At 47.7% G+C, this 27,675-nt stretch overlaps 1 protein-coding gene across 3 annotated transcripts in view; it reads left to right on the top strand.

Annotated features, from left to right (window-relative positions):
• The window catches only part of lrrc1 (leucine rich repeat containing 1), a 322,043-nt gene that overhangs the window by 64,318 nt on the left and 230,050 nt on the right, over positions 1 to 27,675 (top strand). For all 3 annotated transcript variants that reach the window (XM_072498577.1, XM_072498579.1, XM_072498578.1), the window contains exon 2: positions 1,731 to 1,848. In XM_072498577.1, the coding sequence (XP_072354678.1) occupies positions 1,731 to 1,848 (118 nt within the window). The remainder of the gene's footprint in view (positions 1 to 1,730; positions 1,849 to 27,675) is intronic.

Below are 27,675 nucleotides of genomic sequence, written 5' to 3'. Positions count from 1 at the left end.
AGCTCCATAAGTCATGTCCACAAACACTGGAGATGATGCCAGAACAGACTAACACTTTATACCAGTTAATGTCATACATTTGACTACTTGCAGCTCACGTTTTCTACCTTATGCTCTTGCTTCTGAAGATCATTATATTTATAAACCTATCTACACAGCTCTGTACAAAGTGTAATATTTGGTGCATTTTGAATTTACCAAGATGCAGTTCTTCAGTGACCAGTTTACCATGATCAGGATTAATTATTAGATTTTGTTTACATTAAATCATGATAACTGAGAGTTGAATCTGTTTATAAGAGCTTGCGGAAATAGTCTTGTTGTTCGTGCGAGGCAAGGGTATTTAAGAATACCGGAAAGGCAGCAATAGGTTAATGGCATGTCTTTGATGCAATAAATATGGTTAATGAAAGCAGAATCTGTAATTGTACTGAGAGGCGACATTGAGCCTTGATTTAATGTAATGTACGTTCTTGGAGCTTAATTAAAGGATCCGTGTTCTGCGTGTAGTTTGTACTAATTTAGATGCTGGCGTGCTTTATTTACCACTGGATGTTGAAAGTTGAAATTGTGCCATTTCCCATTGCTGACATCAAGAATGAAATCCAGGAAGACGCCTTTGAATTTGGGCACGCTGGAGAAATAAGTTTGAGGAATGCTGCTAATTATTTTGGGCATGTAAACAAATTATTAGCAAGCATGCATGTGACGGCTGCCAACTCTCATCAAACTGGAAATAGTGCTGGTAAAAATCCCCACTGATTAATATAGAAGTTTATAAGTGGTAGTATTAGAAATGTATGTTTTGTATGTGTTTTACTTTAGCTTATTTTAAGTGTTGCAGGGTTGCTGTGTTGTCATTTTGGGAGGTATGATACCTTGTGGGAGCATAATAGAATATATGGAATTTGTTGGTTAGGGTTAGGTGGGTGCTGCTCGAGTTGGCAATGTACTAATGCCAGAAAGATCAAATCTGAACAGGTCTGACAGCATCTGTGGAGAGAGAACAGAGCTAACACTTTGAGTCTGGATAATTCTTTGTCAGAGCTCTGACAAAGAGTCATTGAGGCGTGAAACATTAATGTTGTTCTCTCTCCACAAATGCTGTCAGGCCTGCTGAGATTTTGCAGCATTTTTTGTTTTTGTTTCAGATTCCAGCATCTTCAATAATTTGCTTTTATGCCATGAAGATAGTTGGGTGTCAACTGTGACACAGTTGGTAGCTCCTGGGGCAGCAGGTTTGAGCTCCATTCCAGAGATGACTTCATAAAAAGCTATACTGATAATCCAGTGCTGTGCTGACGGATTCATAGAATCGTAGAATTTGCAGTGCAGAAGGAGGCTATTCGGCCCATCAAGTCTGCACCAGCTCTTGGAGAGAGCACCCAACTTAAGCCCACACCTCCACACTATCCCTGTAACCCAGCAACCCCATCTAACCTAAGGGCAATTTAGCATGGCCAATCCACCTAACCTGCACATCTTTGGACTGTGGGATTGCTGCACTGTCAGACGTGCTGTTTTTCAGATGAATCATTAAATCGAGGTTTCACCCCCTCTGCCACGTGGATGGCACAGATCCCATGGCGCTATTTTGAAGATCAGCAAGGCGATCTTTACAGTGAACTGGCTAACTGGGTTTTAAACGTTTGGAAACAAAAGCATACTTTTATTTGCTTACAATTTTGTTTTTTCAAATTATTCATAACTTTTTTTTCTTGTCATTTCAGCCATTTTTTCAACTTGTGAAGTTACGGAAACTTGGACTAAGTGACAACGAAATCCAGCGACTTCCTCCAGAAATAGCAAACTTCATGCTGTTAATTGAGCTGGATCTGTCCCGAAATGGTAATCTATAGGAGCGAGCTCTGTATTTTTAATAATATTGTGTTGTTGTCCACGTTCATTGAACATTTGGACTGAGTTGGTCCTTCAATCTTTAATTTTCGATCTTCCCTGCTTCCTTGTCTTCATTCCATTCGTTTGTTGCCTGGTTTCTGTTTCTTCATGTAAAATAAATTATTTCGAGCAGTTCAGTTACAATTCGGTGACAAGACTGTTAGCTTTCCGTCTTTACTATTATTTAGCATTAGTAAAACATGTACACAACCTGAACTCCGGTGGTGAGGTAAAAGTGACTACTTTTGACATCAAGGCACCATTTCACTAATTGTGGTATCAAGGAACTCTCTATCTAGCACAAAGGAAGACGGTTGCAGTAGGTTGAAGTGAATTATCCCTGTTCCTGGACACTGGTTGCAGGACTTTATCAAGGCAGTATCCTAGGCTCAACCATTGGTGGGTGCAGGAGCAGACGAACATTGGGTTATATGTGCACAAATCATTGAAGATGACGGAATGGATTGAGAAAGTGGTTAATAAAGCATACAGGATCCTGTAACTTGTAAATAGGGGAATAGAGCAATGTTTTTTAAAGTGGGGGAAAAATGGGTCGCCTAAAGGTCTCCAAAAATGATCCCCAGGATCATTTTTCCCCATCTTCTCCCTGGGTGAATTCTGGCTACAGTGCAGTGTGTGGCCACATGAGGCTGATGTAGAGGAAGGTGCCGTGGACTTTCTGCCTCCCTGAGTCACTTTTATAGTCACCATCACCGACAGCAACCACTCCCATTTCTGCAGCAGCTGATCAGCCAGGTTAGTCAGCACCTGCATCTACAATTGCATCTCCCACCCAAAACCAAGTGACTGCTAACTGGAATATGTTTCAACAAGCACGCCAGTCAGTAATGCATAACAGGAATACTCCCTTACACAGGTTCAAGCAGATAATTCCTGTGTATCCTGTAGGGATCGTCCCACCTTTCAATTGGTCCATTGTCACAAAGCTGATTTATGTTTCCCCCGTTCTAAACTCAGATCTGGGCGACGGGTGTGGGTTTGGGAACTTCATCCATCCCAGTCAGGGGGGAAATGCAAGGGGGGAAATTCAAGTACAGCTCCTAGGAAGCTCCACTCACCTGATGAAGGAGCTCTGCTCCGAAAGCTCGTGATGCCAAATAAACCTGTTGGACTTTAACCTGGTATTGTAGGACTTCTTACTGTGCCCACCCCAGTCCAAAGCCAGCATCTACACATCATGGCTACTAAGTAGGACTCCTTTGGTAGGACAAATTTGAATGCAGATTACAGGGTTAACGGCAGGGTTCTGAAGAATGTGCAGGAGCAGAGAGATCTTGGAGTTCGTGTCCATAGATCTCTGAAAGTTGCCACCCAAGTGGATAGAGCCGTGAAGAAAGCCTATAATGTGTTTGCATTTATTAACGGGGGATTGAGTTTAAGAGCCATGAGGTTATGCTGCAACTGTACAAGACCTTGGTTAGACCACATTTGGAGTATTGTGTGCAGTTCTGGTCACCTCATTATAGGAAGGATGTGGAAGCATTGGAAAGGGTGCAAAGGAGATTTACCAGGATGCTGCCTGGATTGGAGGGTAGGTCTTATGAGGAAAGGTTGAGGGAGCTAGGGCTTTTCTCATTGGAGCGAAGGAGGATGAGAGGCGACTTAATTGAGGTGTATAAGATGATGAGAGGGATAGATAGAGTGGACGTTCAGCGACTTTTTCCTCGGGTGGATGTAGCTGTTACAAGGGGGCATAACTATAAGGTTCATGGTGGAAGATATAGGATGGATGTCAGAGGCAGGTTCTTTACTCGGAGAGTGGTTGGTGCGTGGAACGCACTCCCAGCTATGGGAGTGGAGTCGGACACTTTTAGGAACTTTGAAGTGGCTATAGGATAGGTATATGGAGTGCACTAGAATAATTGGGAGTAGGTTGATTTGATCTTAGTTTCAGACTAGTTCGGCACAACTTCGTGGGCCAAAGGGCCTGTACTGTGCTGTACGGTTCTATGTTCTAAGGATGTGCAGGTTAGGTTACGGGACAGGGCGGGTTGTGCAGGAGAGTGGGACTAGGTAGAGTGCTCTTTCGAAGGGTCGGTGCAGACCCGATGGGCCGAAGGCCTCCTGCATTGTAGGGAATCTATGACGCTGTTATCTTCTACAGTGAAGACAAACACGATACCTGTTCAAAAATTCTGCCATTTCCTTGTTTCCCACCATTAACTTTCCAGCCTCATCCTCTGAGGAACCAACACTCACTTTAGTTACATTTTTCCTATTTAATCCTCGTAGAAAATCTTACTATTTGTTTTCGTATTTCTATCTAACTTTCTAATTTTTTAACTTCTTTCTCTTTATTTACTAATTCTTTGCTAATTTCAAAAATTTGGCTAATCTCTGATCTATCACTAATCTTCACTTTTTATAATTGTTACTATCTTTAACTTCCTTAGTTGGCCACAGGGGATGGGTGTATCCTTCTCCTACAGTCTTTCTTTCTTACCAGAAATATGACTGCTGAGAGTTATGGAATATCTCTTTAAATATCTGTCACTGTTTCTCTACCGGCCTACCGTTTAACCTATTTTCATGTTCACACTTGCCAACATTGTCCTTCTTTGTAATTGCCGTTATTTCAGTTCAAGGCACGAGGCACGGACCCACACTTCTCACCATTCTCTCTTTCACACTGGATGCGAAATTCAATCTTGTTATGATCACTGCTACCGAGAGGCTCTTTTACTAAACGGTAATTAATTAAACCTGCCTCATTGCACATTACTGACTCTAGTATAGCCTGCTCTCTGGTTAGCAATAGAACTTGCTACTGTTTTAAAAATTGTCCTGAAAACACTCTTATGAACTCATTTTGCTGGCTATGTTTGCTGATCTGATTCATCCAGTCTATGTGCAGATTGAAATCCCCATGATTATTGCCGTACCTTTCTTACAAGTCCTGTTGTAGTGTGTCAAGTGACAGTGTACATGGTGACGTTAAAGGTCCAAAGAAGCCAAAATCTTTATTCTACCAGTATGTGAATGGGGAAGCAGCTCCAGACCGATTGTTCAATGAACAACATGTGCTGTACCTATTTGTACATTTTCAATGTGCTTGTTGCTCAGGTATCCAGTTTGTCACATGACCACAAACGGTACTAGACTATTCATTTTTTCCAATTAAGGGGCAATTTAGCGTGTTCAATCCAACTATTTTGCACATCTTTGGGTTGTGGGGGCGAAACCCACACAAACACGGGGAGAATGTGCAAACTCCACACGGACAGTGACCCAGAGCCGGGCGAACCTGGGACATCGGCACCGTGAGACTACAGTGCTAACCACTGCGCCACCGTGCTGCCCTAAGTCTCTTTGTTTGGGTTGTTTTGTTGAAGTTCTTGATGGGAAGTTTCAAAAAAGCAAGGTATCTGGTGTGTCTTTGTCGATGATGTCTCGTGACCGTTTATTGCCTGCAAAAGTTGAGTGTTGTCCAAATGAATTTATTTCTTGAAACTGTTTTGACTCTCGTTTGTGTTATGCAACACTGTGCAGAAACGTGCACCTTTATTCTGGTTCCTTCTCCCTTGTACCAGTTTTTGACGGAATACCAAGGTTGATAGGATTGTTGGCTTTAAAAATGCTGGTTCTGCTGCCAAGTATTATACACATTCTGGGCATCGCACATTAGCAAGGATGATAAGGCATCAGAAACCGAGCAGAAATAATTCACAAGAATGGTTTCAGGGTTGAGTAACTTCAACCACATGGATAGATTGGAGAAGCCGGGCCTGTCCTGTTTGGAGAAGAGATGGCTGAGAGGAGATTTGATCGAGGACTTTGCACAGGGTACAGATGGAGACCCTGTTCTCAATGGTGGAAGGCTGGAGGGCCAGAGGGCACAGATGTTGAGGTAATTGGCAAAAGAAGCAATAGCGACATGAGGACTTTTTGTTTTAAATGCAGCATGTGATTAGGATTGGGAATATGCTGCCCAAGAGTGTGTTGGAGGCAGTTTCAATCAGGGCTTTCATTATCTGAAGGGGAAAGTTTTGCAATATCACGGAGGAAACACAGGAGTATGGCACGAGGTGAATTGCCCCTGCTGAGCGGCAGTAAAGACTCCACCTGCTTCTGTGCTGTAACAATTGCTGTAACAGCATAAAATAAGAGGGCAGCAAGGTAGCACATGTGTCTAGCACTGTGGCTTCACAGCGTCAGGGTCCCAGGTGCGATTCCCCGCTGGGCCACTGTCTGTGAGAAGTCTGCACGTTCTCCCCGTGTCTGCGTGGGTTTCCACTGGGTGCTCTGGTTTCCTCCCACAGTCCAAAACTGTGCAGTTAGGTGGATTGGCCATGATAAATTGCCCTTAGTGACCAAAAAGGTGAGGAGGAGTTATTGAGCTATGGGGATAGGGTGGAAGTGAGGGCTTAAGTGGGTCGGTGCAGACTCGAGGGACCGAATGGTCTCTTTCTGCACTGTATGTTCTTTGTTCTAAACCATGACTGTAATTCATTTTCAATGTAGGTGATTGCGACTGAGCGTAATTTTAAAAATCATAGAATCTCTACAGTGCAGAAGGAGTCCATTCGGCTCAAGTCATCACCGACCCTCTGAAAAGGAGCCCTATCTCTGTAAGCCCACTCACCCGCCCTATCCCCATAACCCCACCTAATCTGTACATCCCTGGACACTAAGGGGCAATTTTTTAGCATGGCCAATCCACCTAACCTGCACACCTTTTGACTGTGGGAGAAAACCGGAATACCACATGGACAATCACCAAGGACCGGAATTGAAATCGGTCCCTGGCGTTGTGAGGCAGCCGTGCTAACCACTGTGCTGCCCCAATGCCCAAAGGATCTTTAATGTCTAAATAAAAAGACTTTGAATTTCTTTTGTGTGGGAAAGTTCTTCCCGATTACACAAGCTAGATAGGAAAGAAAATTGTGAAGATGGCATAAGGAAGCAACAAAAGGATATAGATAAGGTGAGTGGGCAAAGATCTAGCAAATGGAATATAATGTGGGAAAGTGGGAAATTCTCCATTTTGGCAGGAAGAATGAAAAAAAAGGGCTAATCTAAATGGTGAGAGATTGCAGAGGTCTGTGATTCAGAGAGATCTGGGTGTCCAAGTGCATGAATCGTAATTGGTTAGTATATAGGTAAGGCAAGTAATTCGGAAAGCTAATAGAATGCTACTGTTTATTAGTAAGGACATTACAGGGCATTGGTGAGACCACACCTGGAGTATTGTCAAATCCGAGTTTCCCAAATATTTCCCAAGAGTATTGACGGAACCCCGAGAAACATTCTTATTGTGTTGAGGCGTTGAACCACACAAAAAGGATTGTTTCACAGTAGCTACAAACATACCAAAACAAATTTATTAAAGTATTTTGTATTTCTTGTATGTGTACATTTACTATAATGGAAAAGTTATTATATTCAACAACTTTTATCTTTTTAAAAATGTCCATTTATTGCGATTTTCAATATTTTACAAAAAATCTGCATCACACAAACAAAAGCCGAAAGTTAGCTGTAGGTATTAATGTACAGTACAAAATAATAATCATTATATAATTACAAACAAATCATCAACACTGGATGAATCAAGGACAAAATCCCCAACATATTCCCTTCGTGGATGTAGGACCACCAAAACAGGCTACAGGCAACACCGCAGACCCATATCATATCCATAGCTTCAAAACAGAGGAAAGAAAAGAATATCCCGAGAATCCCAGAACTAACAGGTCAAATTAAACTCTTCTCCAGGCCTAGACCAGATCACCGTAATATACTTACAGAATGAGGAGAGGACGGGGCACCACAGAGTAGCGATTCCAGCCAAACAAATCCCAATTTAACATGACCAATCCACGTACCCTGCACATCTCTGGGTTGAGGGGGTGAGACCCACGCAGACACGGAGAGAATGTGTAAACTCCACATGGACAGTGACCCAGGGCCCGGGATCGAACCTAGGTCTTCTGCACCGTGAAGCAGCAGTGCTAACCACTATTGTAACAACAACAAAATAAACAATGTACATGAAACTATAAACATAGTGCAAAAGCCATCTCCCTTACTTACAGGTCCCACCTTTATTAACCCCCTACTCGAAGCTAAACTAACTCCACCCCCCCCCTTCTGCTGACAATTAATTTTCCGTGAAGACGTCGACGAACGGTTGCCAACTCCGGATGAACCCTAACAGTGACCCCCTCAAGGCGAATTTGATTTTCTCCAGACAGAGAAAGCTAGCCATGTCCGATAGCCAGGTCTCCGAATTCGGGGGCTTTGAGTCCCTCCAAGCTAATAGTATCGTCTCCGGGCTACCAGGGAAGCAAAGGCTAGAACGTCTGCCTCTTTCTCCTCCTGGATTCCCGGGTCTTCCGACACCCCAAAAATTGCCACCTTTGGACTCCGTGCCACCCTTGTGTTTAACACCGTGGACATGACATCTGCAAACCCCTGCCAAAATCCCCTAAGCTTTGGACATGTCCAGAACATGAGGACATGATTCGCTGGTCCTCCCGCACATCTTGCACACCCGTCTTCCACCCCAAAGAATCTGCTTATCCGGGCCACTGTCATGTGAGCCCGATGAACGACCTTGAATTGTATCAGGATGAGCCTGGCTCATCGGACACGCTGACTCTACTCAACGCGTCCGCCCATAGATCATCCTCCATCTCTCCTCCCAGCTCCTTCTCCCACTTGCGCTTCAGCTCCTCGGTCTGCGTCTCCTCTGTCTGCGTCTCCTCTAACCCCATAAGTTCCTTGTAAATGTCAGAGACACTCCCTTCTCCTACCCACCCTCTGGAAACTACTGTCCTGAATCCCCCTTAGCGGCAGGAGCGGGAAGGTTGACACCTGTTTACGTAGGAAGTCCCGCACCTGCAGATTACCTGAATTTGTTTCCCCTCGCCAACCCAAACTTCTCCTCCAACACCCTCACACTTGGAAAGCACCCTTCTATAAACATATCCCCCACCCTCTCAATCCCTACTCTCCGCCATATCCGGAACCCCCCCTCCATACTCCCTGGGGCAAACCGGTGATTATTACAGATTGGGGACCAGACCGATGCTCCCTCTGCTCCCACATGTCTCCTCCATTGCCCCAGTTTCTCAGGCCTCCACCATCACGGGGCTAGGGGAGTACCGTGCTGGCGGGAACGGCAGAGGCGCAGTTACCAACGCCCCCAGACTGGTGCCCTTGCATGAAGCAGCCTCCATACGCTCCCATGCCGCCCCTCCCCCACCACCCACTTCCTGATCATGGCTATATTCGTCGCCCAGTAATAGTTACTAAAATTTGGCAGCGCCAGCCCGCCCTCACCGCGACTCCGCTCAAACATTACCTTCCTTACTCGCGGGGTCTTGCTTGCCCAAACAGAGCCAGAGATCACTTTGTTGACCCGTTTAAAAAAGAACCGCGGAATAAAGATGGGGAGATACTGAAATACAAATGGGAATCTCGGGATGACCGTCATCTTCACCGTCTGCACCCTCCCAGCCAGTGACAACGGAAGCCCGTTCCGTCTCCAAAAATCGTCCTTCATTTGGTCTACTAGCCGGGCCAGATTTAATTTATGCAGCCGGGCCGATCAGCCCCTTTGCCCCTTCCAGCCCCTCGAGGCTCTCCGAGCAATTGCCAGTGGCTCTATAGCCAGTGCGAACAACAGTGGGGAGTGGGGGCATTCCTGTCTTGTCCACCAGTGCAGTCTAAAATAGTCCGATGTTGTCCTATTCGTCCGTACACTTGCCACAGTAGCCTGATACAGCAACCTGACCAGGTCAATAAAGCCCCGCCCAATTCCGAACATTCCCAGTACCTCCCACAGATAATCCCATTCTACCTGATCAAAAGCCTTTTCTGCACTCAATACGTTCACTACCTCCACCTCCCTACCTTCCGGGAGCATCATGATCACGTTTAACAACCTTCTTACATTGGCCACCAACTGCCTACCCTTGACATACCCCATCTGGTCCTCCCCAATAATGTCCGGAACACAATCCTCAATCCTGGAGGACAAAAGTTTGGCCAGCAATTTAGCATCCACATTCAACAGGGATGTCGGCCTGTATGACACACGCAGCTCCAGGTTCTTGTCCCGCTTCAGAATCAGCAAAATTGTGGCCTGCGACATTGTCGGGGGCAGCACCCCTCTTTCCCTTGCCTCATTGAACATCCTCATCAACACCAGCCCCAATATCCCAGAGAACGTTTTATAAAACTCCACTGGGTACCTGTCCGGCCCCGGGCATTACCTGACTGTATCGCCTTCAGACCCTCCACCCTTCTACCAGCTCCCTGTCCACCTTTGGGAAATTCAGCCCCTCCAAGAAGTGCCTCATCTGCTGTAGAAATCCCTAAACGCCTTATTCACCCCTGCTGAATCTCCAACCAGGTCCCCATCTCCGTCATTTACTTTCCCTGTCTCCCTGGCTGCCTCCCTCTTTCTAAGCTGCTGTGCAAGCATTCTGCTGGCCTTCTCTCCATGCTCATAGATCATCCACCTCGCCTTTCTCAGCTGCTCCACCGCCCTCCCTGTGGTTAACAAGCCGATCTCTGTCTGTAGCCTCCGCCGTTCCTTTAAAAGCATACCTCCTTTCGATCTGTAGTATCTCCTTTACCAGTGGGTCCATCTCTGCCCTGTCCGCCTTCTCCCTATGGGCCCAGATCGCAATCAGCTCCCCCCTGACCACCGCCTTCAGTGCTTCTCAGACTGAAATTTCCCCTGTGTCACTGACCTGCAGGTAGCTCTGAATACATTTTCTCCCACTCGCACACGCCATCATCTGCCAAAAGTCCCACATCCAACCTCCAGTGCGGGCGCTGGTTACTGTCTTTACTAACCTGCAGGTCAACCCAGTGCAGAGCATGGTCTGAGATTGTGATCGCCGAGTACCCCGTGTCCACCACCCCTGCCAACAAGGCCCTGCTCAAAATAAAGAAATCAATCTGGGAGTACATTTTATGCATGTGTGAGTAGAAGGAGAACTCCTTCACCCTCGGCTGCCCAAATCTCCATGGATCCAACCCCCCCCCCCCCATCTGCTCCATGAACCCTTTTAGTTCCTTTGCCATTACTGGCACCCTGCCCGTTTTCGAGCTTGACTGGTCCAAGCCAGGGTCCATAACTGTGTTGAAGTCCCCTCCCATGACCAGCCTGTGCGAGTCCAGGTCCGGTATCTTCCCCAGCATCCTCTTTGGAAACTCCACATCATCCCAATTTGGTGCATACACAGTTACTAATACCACCTGCACCCCCTCCAATTTTCCACTGACCATAATGTACCGACCTCCCACTTCTGAGATTATTCTACCCGCCTCAAAACACCACCCGCTTTTTGATCAGGATCGCGACCCCTCTCGTCTTTGAGTCTAGTCCCGAGTGAAAGACCTGACTGACGCAGCCTTTCCTCAATCTAATATTGTCAGTTACTCTAAGGTGCGTCTCCTGCAACATTACCATGTCCGCCTTCAGTCCCCTAAAATGTGCGAACACACGTGCCCTCTTGACCGGCACATTTAACCCTCGAACATTCCAGATGATCAGCCTAGTTGGGGGGTTCATTGCCCCCCCCCCCCCTTCGCCGATCAGCCATCCCCTTTTTTGGGCCCGCCTCCAGCCCATGCTCCACGCCTCCACCGGTCCACCCCCAGACAGCCTCCGCCCCCAACCTCCTCTTTGTCCCTTAGCCCAAGTCCCTCCCTCGTCAGCAGAACATTTACACCCCCCCCCCCCCCCCAGTAACAACACTCTGTAACTCAACCCCTTTAAGAAACCAAACATATGTACACCCCCCACTGCGCATCCGTGAGCTAGCTCGCCCAGCTAGCTTAGTGGCGTATTCAACCTTTTTAATCATCTTGGAAACTCTTATCTCAACACCTTTACCTATCACTGCTCCAAGGAGAACATTTGTAACTTTTCTGACCTCTCATGTCCCTCGCTGGTGACATCCTGGTAAACCTTTTGAACCCTTCTTGGCCTTTACTGAAATGTGGTGCTCAGAATTGTCCACAATAGTCCAACCAACAATATATACATTTCTGGAACAATTTCTTGGCTTTTATGTTCTATGTCATTGTTTATACACTCAAGAAACCCATTTTTAAAAAATTGCTTTACCACCTTGCCCTGCTACCTGTAAGGACTTGTGCATATGGATTCAAACCATTCAAAATATGCTGCCTTTCCATGTTAGTTCACCCAAACAGCATTACTTCCTACTACTCTGTGTGAACTGATATTTGCCATGCTTCTGCCCATTTCATTAAGTGTCTGTTATCTTGAAGCCTGTGACTATTCTCATCACAATCTACTGCTTTGCCAAATTTTTATCATTTGGAAAGTTTAGAATGCTGCTGTCCATACCTGAGTCTAGGTCATTTTTAAAGAAACACAAGTATTGAACCAAAAACTAACCCTCCGAGAAGCTTACTGCAAATCATTTTTTACTCTCAAACATCCCTCCACTTCCTTTGCTTCTGTCACAAAGCCAATTCTGTATGCATACTGCCACTTTCCCCTTAATTCCATGGCTTCCCAGCTTCTTGATTAGACTCTAATATGGCACTTTGTTGACTGCTTTCCAGAAGTTCATGGGCGCGATTCTCCCAGCCCTGCGCTGGGCCGGAGAATCGGCGCAACCGCGCCACGCTGCCCCGACGCCGGCGCACGATTCTCCGAGATGCGGAGAATCGGTGCTATGTGCGCGGCGCATTTGGCGCGGCACCGGGCGCAGGCCGCTGTACAAGGCTGGGCCGCCAATTCTCCAAGCGGCCGCGTGGAAAAAGCAGAGTACCGCCGGAGCCGTCCACACCTGGTCGCTTCCGGCGGGAACTCTGCGCGAAGGGTCGGGGGGTGGCCTGTGGGGTGGGTGGGGGGCCTCCGATGGGGTCTGGCCAGCAATCGGGGCCCACCGATTGGCGGGCCGGCCTCCCTCCCCGGGCCTACTTTGTTTCGCGTCCGGCCCCAGAACCCCCGCGTCTTGTTGCATCGGGGCCGGCGCGTTCCGTAAAGCCACCGCGCATGCGCGGGTTAGCGCCACCCCCAGTGCGCGCCAGGAAGTGAGGCTGGAGCGGCGTTCACGACGGCGTGGACACTCTGTCCCGCGATCGGAGAATCGCGCCCCCCCATATCTACAACACTACCATGATCAACCTTCTCTGTTACCTCATAGAATGCAGTTAGTTGCTCAGAGAGGATTTGCCATTGGCAAATCCATGCTAGCTCTGCTCAATTAACCCATGCCACAGCATCATGAAATTATTACAGCACAGAAGGAGGTGGAGTCTTACTGCCGTTCTGCAAGAGCAATTTACCTGGTGCCACACTCCTGTGTTTCCCCCGTGATCTTGCAAAACTTTCCCCTTCAGATAATGAAAGCCCTGATTGAATCTGCCTCCAACACACTCTTGGGCAGCGTATTCCCCATCCTAACCACATGCTGCATTTAAAGCAAAACGTCCTCATGTCACTATTGTTTCTTTTGCCAATTACCTCAAAGTCTGTGCCCTCTGGCCCTCCTGCCGTTCACCATTGAGAACGGGGTCTCCATCTCTACCCTGTCCAGAGTCCTCGCTCAAATCTCCTCTCAGCCATCTCTTCTCCAAACAGGACAGGCCCAGATTCTCCAATCTATCCATGTGGTTGAAGTTACTCAACCCTGAAACCATTCTTGTGAATTATTTCTGCTCTGTTCCTGATGCCTTATCATCCTTGCTAATGTGCGATGTGCAAAACTATGTATAATACTGAACTTGGCAGCAGAACCAGCATTTTTTACTTGTTTTTCATAAGTTTCTTGGCTTTTGTACTGTATGCCCTTATTCATAAAGCCTAGGATCTGACGTAAGCTTTTCTGACAGTGCTCTGCCCCTCCAACGATTTGCTCTCGCATCCCCTTTAGAATTGTATCCTTTATTTTAGTATTTCTCTTTCTGTTCTTCCTACAAAAATGAATCACTCCATATTTTCCAGTGCAGAATATTTCAAAGCATCCTGTCATCCACAAATGTTAAAATTTTGCCCTGTACACCCAAGTCTAGGCATTAATATAGATCAAGGAGAGCAGTGGCCCTAACACTGACCCCTGGGGATGCTCAGTATAAGCCACCACCCAGTCCCCCATTCACCGCTACCTCCTGAATCCTGTCACTCAGCCAAAATTGTATCCATGTGGCTGCTGTCCCTTTTATTCCGTGAGCTACAACGTTGCTCCCAGGCCTGTCACTTCAAAATGCCTTTTGGAAGTCCATGTCCACCACATGAAGAACATTACCTTTATCAAACCTCTCTGTTAACTCATCAAAAAACTGAAGAAAATTAGTAAAACACCATTTGTCCTTCACAAATTAGTGTGGGCTTTCCTTAATTAACCTGTATTTCTTCACTATTCATTTTGTCTTGAATTATTAATCTGAAAGCTTCCCACCACCAAGACCTGTTAATGTTTGGGTTATCCATGCACCATTTTTGAAACTAGATGCATCACTTGCAATTCTGCAATCCACTGGCAGCACCTACCGATCTCAGGGGGATTGGAAAATTATAGCAAGTGCCTCCGCAAATCGGTACTCTTGGATGTATCACATCAGGAGCGAGATCCTCCGACCCCCCGCCGGGTCGGAGAATCGCCGGGGGCTGGCGTGAATCCCGCCCCCGCCGGTTGCCGAATTCTCCGGCACCGGATATTCGGCGGGGGTGGGAATCGCGCCGCGCCGGTTGGCGCCCCCCCCCCCCCCCCCCCCCGGCGCGATTCTCCAGCAGTCCCGCTGCTAAAATGCCTGTCCCGCCGGCGTAGATTAAACCACCTACCTTACTGGCGGGACAAGGTGGCGCGGGCGGGTTCCGGGGTCCTGGGGGGGGGCACGGGTGATCTGGTCCCGGGGGGTGCCCCCACAGTGGCCTGGCCCGCGATCGGGGCCCACCGATCCGCGGGCGGGCCTGTGCCGTGGGGGCACTCTTTTCCTTCCGCCTTCGCCACGGTCTTCACCATGGCGGAGGCGGAAGAGACTCCCTCCACTGCGCATGCGTGGGAATGCCGTCAGCGGCCGCTAACGCTCCCGCGCATGCGCCGCCCGGAGATGTCATTTCCGCGCCAGCTGGCGGGGCACCAAAGGCCTTTTCCGCCAGCTGGCGGGGCGGAAATCAGTCCGGCGCCGGCCTAGCCTCTTAAGGTTGCGGCTCGGCCCCCCAAGATGCGGAGCGTTCCGCACCTGATCTTTATCCACTGTTAGTAAAGGTAACCTACTAAATAACTCCTCTTAATCAATGTTAAATCAATCAAGTATTTCAACTATATCCACTTGCGCCATGATTTCTTTGGTAAAGCCAGATGCAAAGTATTTTGCTCTGATCAAAGGTCATTGACTTTCTCTCCACAGACCTGAATTGCTGAGCTTTTCTAGCATGTTTTTATTTCAGGTTCCAGCAAGCACAGTGTTTTGCAAGTATTCATTCCCTTTGCAAATTAAAGTTTATTTTGGCCCTGATGATGATTTTTCAGTAGCGTCCCCATTACTGACATTAGGCTGACAAGCCTGTAGTTTCCTGGATTAGAACATACAGTGCGGAAGGAGGTCATTCGGCTGATCGAGTCTGCACCGACCCACTTAAGCCCTCACTTCCTCCCAATCCTTGTAACCCAATAACCCCTCCTCACCTTTTTTGGACACTTAAGGGCAATTTAGCATGGCCAATCCACCTAACCTGCACGTCTTTGGATTGTAGGAGGAAATCGGAGCACCCGGAGGAAACCCACGCAGACACGGGGAGAACGTGCCGACTCTGCACAGACAGCGACCCAGCGGGGAATCGAACCTGAGACCCTGGAGCTGTGAAGCCACAGTGCTAGCCACTTGTGCTATCTTGCTGCCCTAATGGCCTGCCCTTGCAGCACATGCCATTAACAGCTTTGAGTGCTCCACACTATTCATCCGTCCAATAAGGACTGGAAGATTATGAATGACATCTCTGCTATTTCTCCCATGGTTTCTTTGAACAACCTCGAATGCACTCCATTTGGACCACATGACTTGCCAAATTCCCCCGCCAGGATAGATGGTGGAATATATAGAATTCCAAGTGTAATGACGGCCATGAAATCATTGTCGATTGTTGTAAAAAAAAAAAAAAATGTCTGGTTCACTAATGTCCTTTAGGGAAGGAAATCTGTCATCCTTACCTGGTCTGGCCTACATGTTACTCCAGACCCACAGCAACGTGGTTGACTCTAAATACCCTCAGGGATGGGCACAGCCGGGGGGGGCAGTAGGGGGGGTTTGCGCTGCCGAACTTGTGCAGCTATTACTGGGCAGTGAATGTGTCCATGATTCAGAAATGGGTAATGAAGGGAGGGGGGGGGGGGGGGGGCGGCGTGGAAACGGTTGGAAGCGGCGTCCTGTACAGATATTAGCCTGGGGGCACTTGTAACGGCACCGTTGCCACTTCCTCTGAAATGGTATACCAGGAGCCCGGTGGTGGCGGCGACACCGAGGATTTGGGGGCAATGGAGACGGCATAGGGGGGAGGTAGGGGCCTCAGTCTGGACCCTGAGACGGAACAACCACAGGTTCGTTCCAGGTAGGATAGACGGCGGGTTCCTAAGCTGGCACAGGGCGGGAATCAAAAGGATGGGGGACTTGTTTATCGATGGGACTTTTGCCAGTCTGAGGGCGCTGGAGGAGAAATTTGGGTTGCCCCCGGGGAATACTTTTAGGTACATGCAGGTTAGGGCGTTTGTGAAAAAGCAGGCGGGGGAATTCCCGCTGCTACCGGCCCGGAGGATACAGCGAAAACCGTGCGGGAGGAGAGAGCCGGGAGATTTAAAAAGCGCGGGAGGAGAGAGCCGGGACAGCAAAAACAGCGCGAGAGGAGAGAGAACCGGGACAGCGAAAACAGCGCGGGAGGAGAGAGTCGGGAGATTTAAAAAGCGCGCGAGGAGAGAGTCGGGATATCAAAAACAGCGCGAGAGGAGAGAGAGCCGGGACAGCAAAAACAGCGCCGGAGGAGAGAGCCGGGAGATTTAAAAAGCACGGGAGGAGAGAGCCGGGACAGCGAAAACAGCGCGAGAGGAGAGAGTCGGGAGATTTTAAAAGCGCGCGAGGAGAGAGCCGGGACAGCGAAAACAGTGCGAGAGGAGAGAGAGCCGGGACAGCGAAAACAGCGCCGGAGGAGAGAGCCGGGAGATTTTAAAAGCGCGGGTGGAGAGAGCCGGGACAGCGAAAACAGCGCGAGAGAAGAGAGAGCCGGGACAGCGAAAACAGCGCAGGAGGAGAGCGCCGGGAGATTTAAAAAGCGCGGGAGGAGAGAGCCGGGACAGTGAAAACAGCGCGGGAGGAGAGAGCCGGGAGATTTAAAAAGGCGGGAGGAGAGAGCCGGGACAGCGAAAACAGCGCGGGAGCAGAGAGCCGGGACAGCGAAAACAGCGCGAGAGGAGAGAGAGCCGGGACAGCGAAAACAGCGCGAGAGGAGAGAGAGCCGGGACAGCGAAAACAGCGCGAGAGGAGAGAGAGCCGGGACAGCAAAAACAGCGCAGGATGAGAGAGCCGGGAGATTTAAAAAGCGCGGGAGGAGAGAGCCGGGACAGCGAAAACAGCGCGGGAGCAGAGAGAGCCGGGACAGCGAAAACAGCGCAGGAGGAGAGAGCCGGGAGATTTAAAAAGCGCGGGAGGAGAGAGCCGGGACAGCGAAAACAGCGCGGGAGCAGAGAGAGCCAGGACAGCGAAAACTGCGCCGGAGGAGAGAGCTGGGAGATTTAAAAACCGCGGGAGGAGAGAGCTGGGACAGTGCTGGGAGAGGTGAGTGCACAAAAGGTGTGGCAGGAGTGCCTTTAGTCACGGAGTGCTGATTGGAACAGAGTGCATCTGAGTTTAGGTGAGTGACTGAGTTGGAGTGCTGATTGGAACAGAGTGCATCTGAGTTTAGGTGAGTGACTGAGTTGGAGTGCTGATTGGAACAGAGTGCATCTGAGTTTAGGTGAGTGACTGAGTTCGGGTGAGTGGCGAGAGAGGGCTGTGTTTTTGTTGGTGTTTGGGTTTATCCTTGAGGTTCTATAAAAAAAATTTTTTTTTAATTATTTAAATTAATTAACTAGTTGAATATGGCTGGACAGGTGATGTGCTGTTGCTGTATGATGATGGAACTGGTGGATCCCATTGAGACCGTCAGTGACCACATCTGCAGCAAGTGTTGGCTACTCGAGGAACTTCGGCTCAGAATTGATGAGCTGGAGACCGAGCTGCACACACTGCGGCACATCAGGGAGGGGAACATTACCTGGACGCTTTGTTTCAGGAGGCAGTCACACCCGGTAGAATAAGTACTGTTAATTCGGACAGTGGTCAGGGACAGAGTGGTGTGACTGCAAGGGAGGCAGGTAGGGGGATCCTGAGTTTAGGAGTTGAGGAGCCTCAGCCCTTGTCCAACAGGTATGAGGTACTTGCTCCCCGTGTGGATGAGGAAGGGGGCTGTAGGGAGGATGCGTTGACTGACCACTGCACCGTGGTACAGGAAGCCATTCAAGAGGGGGGAGCAAAAAGATAAGTGGTAGTTGTAGGGGATTCTATAATTAGGGGGATTGATGGCATCCTTTGTAAGCCAGATCGAGAGTCCCGCATGGTATGTTGCCTGCCCGGTGCCAGGGTGAGGGACATTTCTGATCGGCTTGAAAGGATTTTGGAGAGGCAGGGGGAGGATCCAGTTGTTGTGGTCCACGTTGGGACTAACAACATAGGTAAGACTAGGAAAGGACCTGTTTGGGGATTATCAAACACTAGGGACTAAATTAAAGAACAGGTCCTCCAGGGTTATAATCTCTGGATTACTACCCGAACCACGTGCCAATTGGCATAGGGTTGAGAAAATTAGAGAAGTTAACACGTGGCTAAAGGAGTAGTGCGGGAAAGAGGGATTCCATTTCATGGGGCATTGGCATCAGTACTGGGGCAGGAGGGACCTGTACCGTTGGGACGATCTTCACCTGAACCATTCTGGGACCAGTGTTCTAGCGAATAGGATGAATAGGTTGGTCACAAGGACTTTAAACTAGCAAGTTGGGGGGAAGGGAAATGTAAAGCTATGGACAGTATAATGGTTAATGGAGATCAAGGCAGCAGGTTACGTGACAGGTTATTATGTAGAGATATGGGTTCAAAGACAAGGAAAATTAGGAGAAAGGGTAAGAGGAAAAATAAATTGCGAGAAGTTACTGATCAAGGTGTTGGGATTCATAACAAAGACATAAAAAACAGCATAAGTGTACTTTACCTGAATGCTCGTAGTATACGAAATAAGGTAAATGAGTTGATGGCGCAAATCATCGTGAATGACTATGATTTAGTGGCCATTACTGAAACATGGTTAAAAGATGGTCATGACTGGGAGTTAAATATCCAAGGGTATCAGACTATACGAAAGGATAGAATGGACGGTAAGGGCGGTGGTGTAGCTTTGTTATTTAAGGATGGCATCCGGGCAATAGTAAGGGATGATATTGGTGCTATGGAGGACAAGGTTGAATCAATTTGGGTGGAAATCAGGAATAGTAAGGTGAAAAGGTCACTGATAGGAGTAGTCTATAGGCCAGCAAATAGTAACAGGATGGTAGGGCAGGCAATAAGCAAAGAAATAACGGATGCATGTAGAAATGGTACAGTGGTTATCATGGGAGGTTTTAATCTGCATATCGATTGGTTTAACCAGGTTGGTAAAGGCAGCCTTGAGGAGGGGTTTATAGAATGTGCCCGGGATAATTTCCTGGAACAGTATGTAATGGAACCTACAAGGGAACAAGCGGTCCTAGATCTGGTCCTGTGTAATGAGGCAGGATTGATTAATGATCTCATAGTTCGGGATCCTCTTGGAAGGAGCGACCACAATATGGTGGAATTTAAAATACAGTTGGAGGATGACAAGGTAAAATCAAACACTAGTGTTTTGTGCTTAAACAAAGGCGATTACAATGGGATGAGAGAAGAACTAGCTAAGGTAGACTGGGAGCAAAGACTTCATGGTGAAGCAGTTGAGGAACAGTGGAGAACCTTCCGAGCGATCTTTCACAGTGTTCAGAAAAGGTTCATACCGACAAAAAAGAAAGACGGTAGGAAGGGGAAAAATCGCCCATGGATATCTAAGGAGGTGAGGGAGAGTATCAAATTGAAGGAAAAAACATACAAAGTGGCAAAAATTAGTGGGAGACTAGAGGACTGGGAAGTCTTTAGGGGACAACAGAAAGCTACTAAAAAAGCCAAAAAGAAGAGTAAGGTAGACTACGAAAGTAAACTGGCTCAGAACATAAAAGCAGATAGTAAAAGCTTCTACAAATATATAGGACAAAAAAAGAGTGGCTAAGGTAAATATTGGTCCTTTGGAAGATGAGAAGGGAGATTTAATAATAGGAGACGCGGTAATGGCTGAGGAGCTGAACAGGTTTTTTGGGTCAGTCTTCACAGTGGAGGACACAAATAACATGCCAGTGACTGATGGAAATAAAGATAGGTGAGGACCGTGAGATGATTGTAATCACTAAGGAGGCAGTATTGGGCAAGCTAATGGGGCTAAAGGTAGACAAGTCTCCTGGCCCTGATGGGATGCATCCCAGAGTGTTAAAAGAGATGGCTAGGGAAATTGTAAACGCACTAGTGATAATTTATCAAAATTCACTAGACTCTGGGGTGGTCCCAGAGGATTGGAAAGTAGCAAACGTGACACCACTGTTTAAAAAAGGAGGTTGGCAGAAAGCGGGTAATTATAGGCCGGTAAGCTTAACTTCGGTTGTAGGGAAAATGCTGGAATCTATCATTAAGGAGGAAATAGCGGGGCACCTGGAGGGAAATTGTCCCATTGGGCAGACGCAGCATGGGTTTACAAAGGGTAGGTCGTGTCTGACTAATTTGGTAGCATTTTTTGAGGACTTTACCAGTGCAGTAGATAACGGGGAGCCAATGGATGTGGTATATCTGGATTTCCAGAAAGCTTTTGACAAGGTGCCACACAAAAGGTTGCTGCATAAACTAAAGATGCATGGCATTGAGGGTAAAGTGGTAGCATGGGTAGAGGATTGGTTAACTAACAGAAAGCAGAGAGTGGGGATAAATGGGTGTTTCTCTAGTTGGCAAACTGTAAATAGTGGGGTCCCTCAAGAATCAGTGTTGGGCCCGCAGTTGTTCACAATTTACATAGACGATTTGGAGTTGGGGACTAAGTGCAATGTGTCAAAGTTTGCAGACGACACTAAGATGAGTGGGGAAGCAAAAAGTGCAGTGGATACCGGAAGTCTTGCGAAGGATTTGGATAGGTTAGGTGAATGGGCTAGGGTCTGGTAGATGGAATTCAATGTGGCCAAGTGTGAGGCTATCCATTTTGGGAGGAATAACAGCAGAATGGATTATTATTTAAACGGTAAGATGTTAAAACATGCTGCTGTGCAGAGGGACCTGGGTGTGCTGGTGCACGAGTCGCAAAAAGTTGGTGTGCAGGTGCAACAGGTGAATACGAAGGCTAATCGAGTTTTGTCTTTCATTGCTAGAGGGATGGAGTTCAAGACTAGTGAGGTTATGCTGCAATTGTATAGGGTGTTGGTGAGGCCGCATCTGGAGTATTGTGTTCAGTTTTGGTCTCCTTACCTGAGAAAGGACATATTGGCACTGGAGGGAGTGCAGAGGAGATTCACTAGGTTTGTCCCAGAGTTGAGGGGATTAGATTATGACGAGAGGTTGAATAGACTGGGACTGTACTCATTGGAGTTTAGAAGGATGCGGTGGGATCTTATTGAGACATATAAAATTATGAAGGGAATAGATAGGATAGATGCGGGCAGGTTGTTTCCACTGGTCGGGGAAAGCAGAACTAGGGGGCATAGCCTCAAAATAAGGGGAGCTAGATTTAGGACGGAGTGTAGGAGGAACCTCTTCACCCAGAGGGTTGTGAATCTCTGGAATTCCTTGCCCAGTGAAGCAGTTGAGCCTCCTTCTTTAAACGTTTTTAAGAAAAAGATAGATGCCTTTCTAAAGAATAAAGGGATTCGGGGATATGGTGTATGGGCCGGAGAGTGGAGCTGAGTCCACAGAGATCAGCCATAATCTCATTAAATGGCGGAGCAGGCTCGAGGGGCCAGATGGCCTACTCCTGTTCCTAGTTCTTATGTTCTTATGCTCTTAGGACAGGGTGGTCTCGGGCATGTGGGTGGGGGATGGCAAAGTATTGGACATATACCAGGAGCTGCAGGAGGCGAAGGAGACTTTGGTGAAAGAGCTGAAGGGCAAGTGGGCGGAGGAGCTGGATGAGGGCCTGTGGGCTGATGCCCTGGGCAGGGTTAATTCCTCCTCATCTTGCGCCAGGCTCAGCCTGATTCAGTTTAAAGTGGTGCACCGGGCGCATATGACAGGGGCGAGAATGAGTAAGTTCTTTGGGGTAGAGGACAGGTGTGTGAGATGTTCAGGGAGCCCAGCGAACCATGCCCATATGTTTTGGACATGCCCGGCACGTACAGAATTTTGGAAAGGCTTTGCAAAGGCTATGTCCAAAGGCTACGCAAAGGCTATGGACACTCTGGTAAAACCGAACTGGGGGATAGCGATATTTGGGGTATCGGATGATCCGGGAGTGCAGGAGTCGAAAGAGCCCGGAGTTCTAGCCTTTGCTTCCTTGGTAGCCCGGAGAAGGCTCGTGTTAATGTGGAGGGACGCGAAACCCCCAAGCGTAGAGGCTTGGGTCAGTGACATGGCGGGGTTTCTCAGGTTGGAGAAGATGAAGTTTGCCTTGCGAGGGTCCTTGCAGGGGTTCTCCAGGCGGTGGCAACCGTTCCTTGACTTTCCCGCGGAATGTTAGATGGAGGTCAGCAGCAGCAGCAATCCAGAGGGGGGAGGGGGGGGGGGGCAGGGGGGTTGATTCCATTTTATTTGTAAGGGGCAAATGCCCCACCTTGTTTTGTTTTGCTTGTTAAATTGTTAATTTGTTGGAGGGTTAAGTTGTTTTTGTTGGCATATTGTTTTGTTCTCTTTGCATTATATTTCTCTTGTAGTGGTTTGTAAACATTATTGAAAAATTTTGAATAAAAACATTAAAAAAAAGATTAAAATAGAATTCCTACAGTGCAAACGGGAGGCCATTCAGCCCATTGAGTCTATGCCGACTCACCCAAAGAGCACCCTACACAGGCCCACTCCCCCACTCTATCCCCATAACGCCGCCTAAACTGCACATCTTTGGATTGTGGGAGGAAACCGGATCACCTGAAGGAAACCCGCGCAGACACTTGAAGGAGGTGCAAACTCCACATAGTGACCCATGCCGGAATTGAACCCGGGTCCCTGGCGCTGTGTGGCAGCAGTGCTGGCCACCGTGCCGCCCATCATTGTGTTTTGTCTCAATAACTGTTAATACTGTAGCAAATAAATATCCCAAATCAGCTCTTTGCTACTAGTTATGTTCTATTGAAGTAACAATACTGCACAACCTTATAGAAGAGGCTACTCAAAATCTTCTTCCACCACAGATCTGTTTGAGGAAGAAGCACTGCCACAATTCTCAATCTATCCGCCCGCCTGTCCCTTGTAATAAAGGGTCATTTTTCCTTTGCCAACAACCTTTTGAACAAAACGAGGGAAATGCAGTCTGAACAGCAATTATATTTGGGATTTTGTATGGCTAAAGCATTGTGTAAGAGAAGAGCTCCACATTATTTGCAGAAGCTGTTACCTTTGGGGAACTGGTGTAATTATTCTCTAATGCAAAGATGGTGTACAGTTAAAAACCAAATCTTCTTGAAAACGTTTTACTTTCTTGTGTGCGCGTGGAGTAAAGTCTATTGATGTGCAACAGTAGTCAACAAACTTTGCATCTGCTTTTTAAATTGGAGTTGGGGAAGAGTGGAGTAGAAGTGCATGGTGACACAGTGATTAGCACTGCTGCCTCATTGCGTCAGGGACCCGGTTTAAATCGACATTGGATAAATGTGGAGTTTGCACATACTCCCCATGTCTGCGTGGGTATGTGCAGGTTAGGTGGATTGGCCATACTAAAGAAATGGCCCCTTAATCTCCAAAGGATGGATGGGGTTACGGGAATAAGGCCTGAATGGGGTGTTCTTTCAGAGGGGCAGTGCAGACTGGATGGGCTGAATGGCCTCCTTCTGAACTGTAGGGATTCTGTGATTCTAATCCCTGCTTCTGATGGCTCTTTCCCTTTTCAGTAAACAAACTTGTCCTGCAGCTTTATCACATCGAAGAAAGGTTATGATTTTTAGATATGATGCCAATTAAGTCATGTCCAGCAGAAAGTCAGTTTCCACTATAATAATAATAATCGCTTATTGTCACAAGTAGGCTTCAATGAAGTTACTGTGAAAAGCCCCTAGTTGCCACATTCCGGCACCTGTTCAGGGAGGCTGGTACAGGAATTGAACCCGCGCTGCTGGTCTTGTTCTGCATTACAAGCCAGCTGTTTACTCCACTGTGCTGAACCAGCCCCTGTCTACATATATCTCAGGGATGTCTTGTGGAAAGAGAGATCTGGAGCTGCACTAATCAATCCCTTACCTGAAACACTTCAGAATGTCAAGATGTGACTTTGTTTTTCATAAACCTGTTACTGGTTTCAAGAAGGTAAGCAGGCCAAAAGGAAAATTGTGGAAAGAAAATGTTAAATGATCTGAAAATTCGGATTCATTAGGATTCCATTGGCTGCTGGACTGCTTTAACTAGATCATTTAAAAATCTCACGGTCAAGTCAAATTTAAACTTTTGTTTTTTGTTATTCCTCCACCGGATGTGGGTATTGCTGACTTGGATAGCATTTATTACCCATCCCTAATTGTCCCTAAGAAGGTGCTGAGCTTCCTTTTGGAATCATTGCTCTCCATGTATAGAGGGAGCACCCACAGTGCTGTTAGGATTTTGACCCGGTGATAGTCAATGAATGCCGATATGGTTCCAAGGCAAGATGGTGTGTGATTTGTAGGGGAACTTTTAAATGGTGGTGTTCCCATGCATCTGGTGTCCTTGTAGGTGGCAGAGGTAGCGGGTGTATATTGCAGTGTATATTATAGATGGGTGTTGCAGTGTAGATTGTAGATGGTACACCAGTGCTGATACTGAGCGTCAGTGGGGGAGGAGTTGAAGGTAGCAGATGGGGTGCCAATCAAGCGAGCTGTTTTGTCGTGGATGGTGTCGAGCTCCTTGATTGTTGTTGGAGCAGCACTCATCCAGGCATGTGGGGAGTATTCCATCACACTCCTGAATTGAACCTTGTAGATGATGGACAGGCTTTGGAGAGTCAGTATAAGGTTACTCCCCACCAAACCCCCAGCCTCTGAACTACTGTTGTGGCCACAGTATTTATATGGCTGGTCCAGTTCAGTTTCTGGTCAGTGCTGTCTCCCTGCAAGTTGGATGATGGGGATTCAGCAATGCCATTGAATGTGAAAGGAAGATGGTTTCTTGTTGGAGGTGGTCATTGTCTGGTACTTCTGTGGTGCGAATGCAACTTGCCACTTGTCAGCCCAAGCCTGGATATTGTCCGAGTCTTGCTGCATATGGACATAGACTGCTTCAATATCTGAGCTGTGAATGGGGCTGAACATGTTAACGAACATCCCCACTTCTGCTCTTATGATGGAAGGGAGTTCATTGATAAAGCCCTGAGGAACTGAGTTTAATGAACTCCAAAAAGCACAACTCACTGTTCTTTGTCCTAAGTATGACTCCAACCAGCGGAGAGTTCTCCCCCCCCCCCCCCCCCCCCCCGATTCCCATTTCCCTCCAGCTTAGCTAGGGCTTATTGATGCCATACTCGGTCAAATTCTACCTTGATGGTTTTCAGCTCTTTTGTGCATGTTTGAACCAAGGATGTAATGAGGTCAGGAGCTTAGTGACCCTGGCTGAACCCAAACTGAGGGCCGCTTGATGGTTTTATTGATGACTCCTTCCAACACTTTTCTGATGGTCAAGGGGAGGGTGATAGGATGATAATTTATTGGGTTAGATTTGTCCAGGACACACCTGGACAATTTTCTACATTGCTGGGTAGATGCCAGTGTTGTCGCTGTACGGGAACCATTTGGCTAAGGGTGCAGCACGTTCTGGAGCACAAGTCTTCAGTACTGTTGCAGGGATATTGTCAGGGCCCATAGCCTTTGCAGTATCCAGTGCCTTCAGTCATTTCTTGATATCATGTGGAGTGATCATATTTACTGAAGACTGACAGCTGTGATGTCATAGACCTCGAGGAGGCTGAAATGGATTATCCACATGGCGCTTCTGGCAGAAGATGGTTGAAAATTCTTCAGCATTGTCTTTTGCACTGATGTGCTGGACACCCCACCATTAAGGATGGGGATATTTGTGGAGCCAACTGATCCTAATATTTGTTTGATTGTCCACCATTCACTGAATATGGCAGCACTGCAGAGCTTAGATCTGATCCTATGTTTGTGGGATTGCTCGTCTATTACTTACTGCTTGTGTTGCTTGACATAAAGTAGTCCTATGTTCTGGCTTCACCAGGGTTGACACCTCATTTTTCGATATGCCTTCTGTTGCGCCTGGCATGCCCTCCTGCACTCTTCATTTAACCAGGGTTGATTCCCTGGCTTGCTGCTAATGGTAGAGTGTGGGATATGCCTGGTCATATGGTCACATATTGTGGTGGAGTACAATTCTGCTGATGACCAAGCGCCTCATGGGTTTGAGCTGTTGGATCTGTTCGAAGTCTATCCCATTTAGCATGGTGGTAGTGCCACACAGCATGGTCGCACAGTGGTCAGCACTGCTGCCTCACAGTGCCAGGAACTCGGGTTTGATTCCGACCTTGGGTAACTCGGTGGAGTTTGTCCATTTCCCCCCTGTCTGCGTGGGTTTCCTCCGGATGCTCCAGTTTCCTCCCACAGTCCAAAAATACGCAGGTTATGTGAGGTTACAGGATTATGGGGATAGGATGGGGGAGTGGGCTTAGGTAGGGTGCTCTTTCAGAGGATTGCTGCAGACTCGATGGGCCGAATGGCTTCCTTCTGCACTATAGGGGCTGGTTTAGCACACTGGGCTAAATCGCTGGCTTTTAAAGCAGACCAAGGCAGGCCAGCAGCACGGTTCAATTCCCGTACCAGCCTCCCCGAACAGGCGCCGGAATGTGGTGACTAGGGGCTTTTCACAGTAACTTCATTGAAGCCTACTTGTGACAATAAGCGATTTTCATTTCATTTCATATAGGGATTCTATGAACACAATGGAGGGTATCCTTAAAGTGAAGATGGGGCATTGTCTCCACAAGGACTGCTGGTGGCCACTCCTACCAATGCTGTCATGGACAGATGCATCTGCAACAGGTAGTTTGATGAGGATGAGGTTATATAGGTTTTTTGCTCTTTTTGGCTCCCTCACTGCCTAGCAGCTGTATCCCTTTAGACTCTTGTCAGCTCGATCAGTATTGTTGCAACTGAGCCACTCTTGGTGATAGACATTGATTTCCCACCCAGAGTACATTCTGTACTCTTGTTGCCCTCGGTGCTTCTTCCAGTTAATGTTTAACATGGAGGATTACTGATTCATCGGCTGAGGGGGCACGGTTGTTGGTAACTAGCAGGAGGTTTCCTTGACCACGTTTGACCTGATGCTTTGAGATGTCATGCAGTCCAGAGTTGAACACCCATGATAACTCCCTCCCTACTGTATCCCACCTTGCCACCACAGCTGCTCAGTGCGTTCTGCTGGTGAGACAGGACATACCCATGGATGGTGATCGGTGTGTCTGGGGCATTGCCTGTAAGGTAGGATTCCTTGGATTTGATTGTCAGGCTG

The sequence above is a fragment of the Scyliorhinus torazame genome, chromosome 4, assembly GCF_047496885.1.
Source record: "Scyliorhinus torazame isolate Kashiwa2021f chromosome 4, sScyTor2.1, whole genome shotgun sequence".
Classification (NCBI taxonomy): Eukaryota; Metazoa; Chordata; class Chondrichthyes; order Carcharhiniformes; family Scyliorhinidae; genus Scyliorhinus; species Scyliorhinus torazame.
The sequence above is the reverse complement of the archived record's forward strand: the minus strand, read 5'-3'. Positions and strand labels throughout refer to the sequence as shown.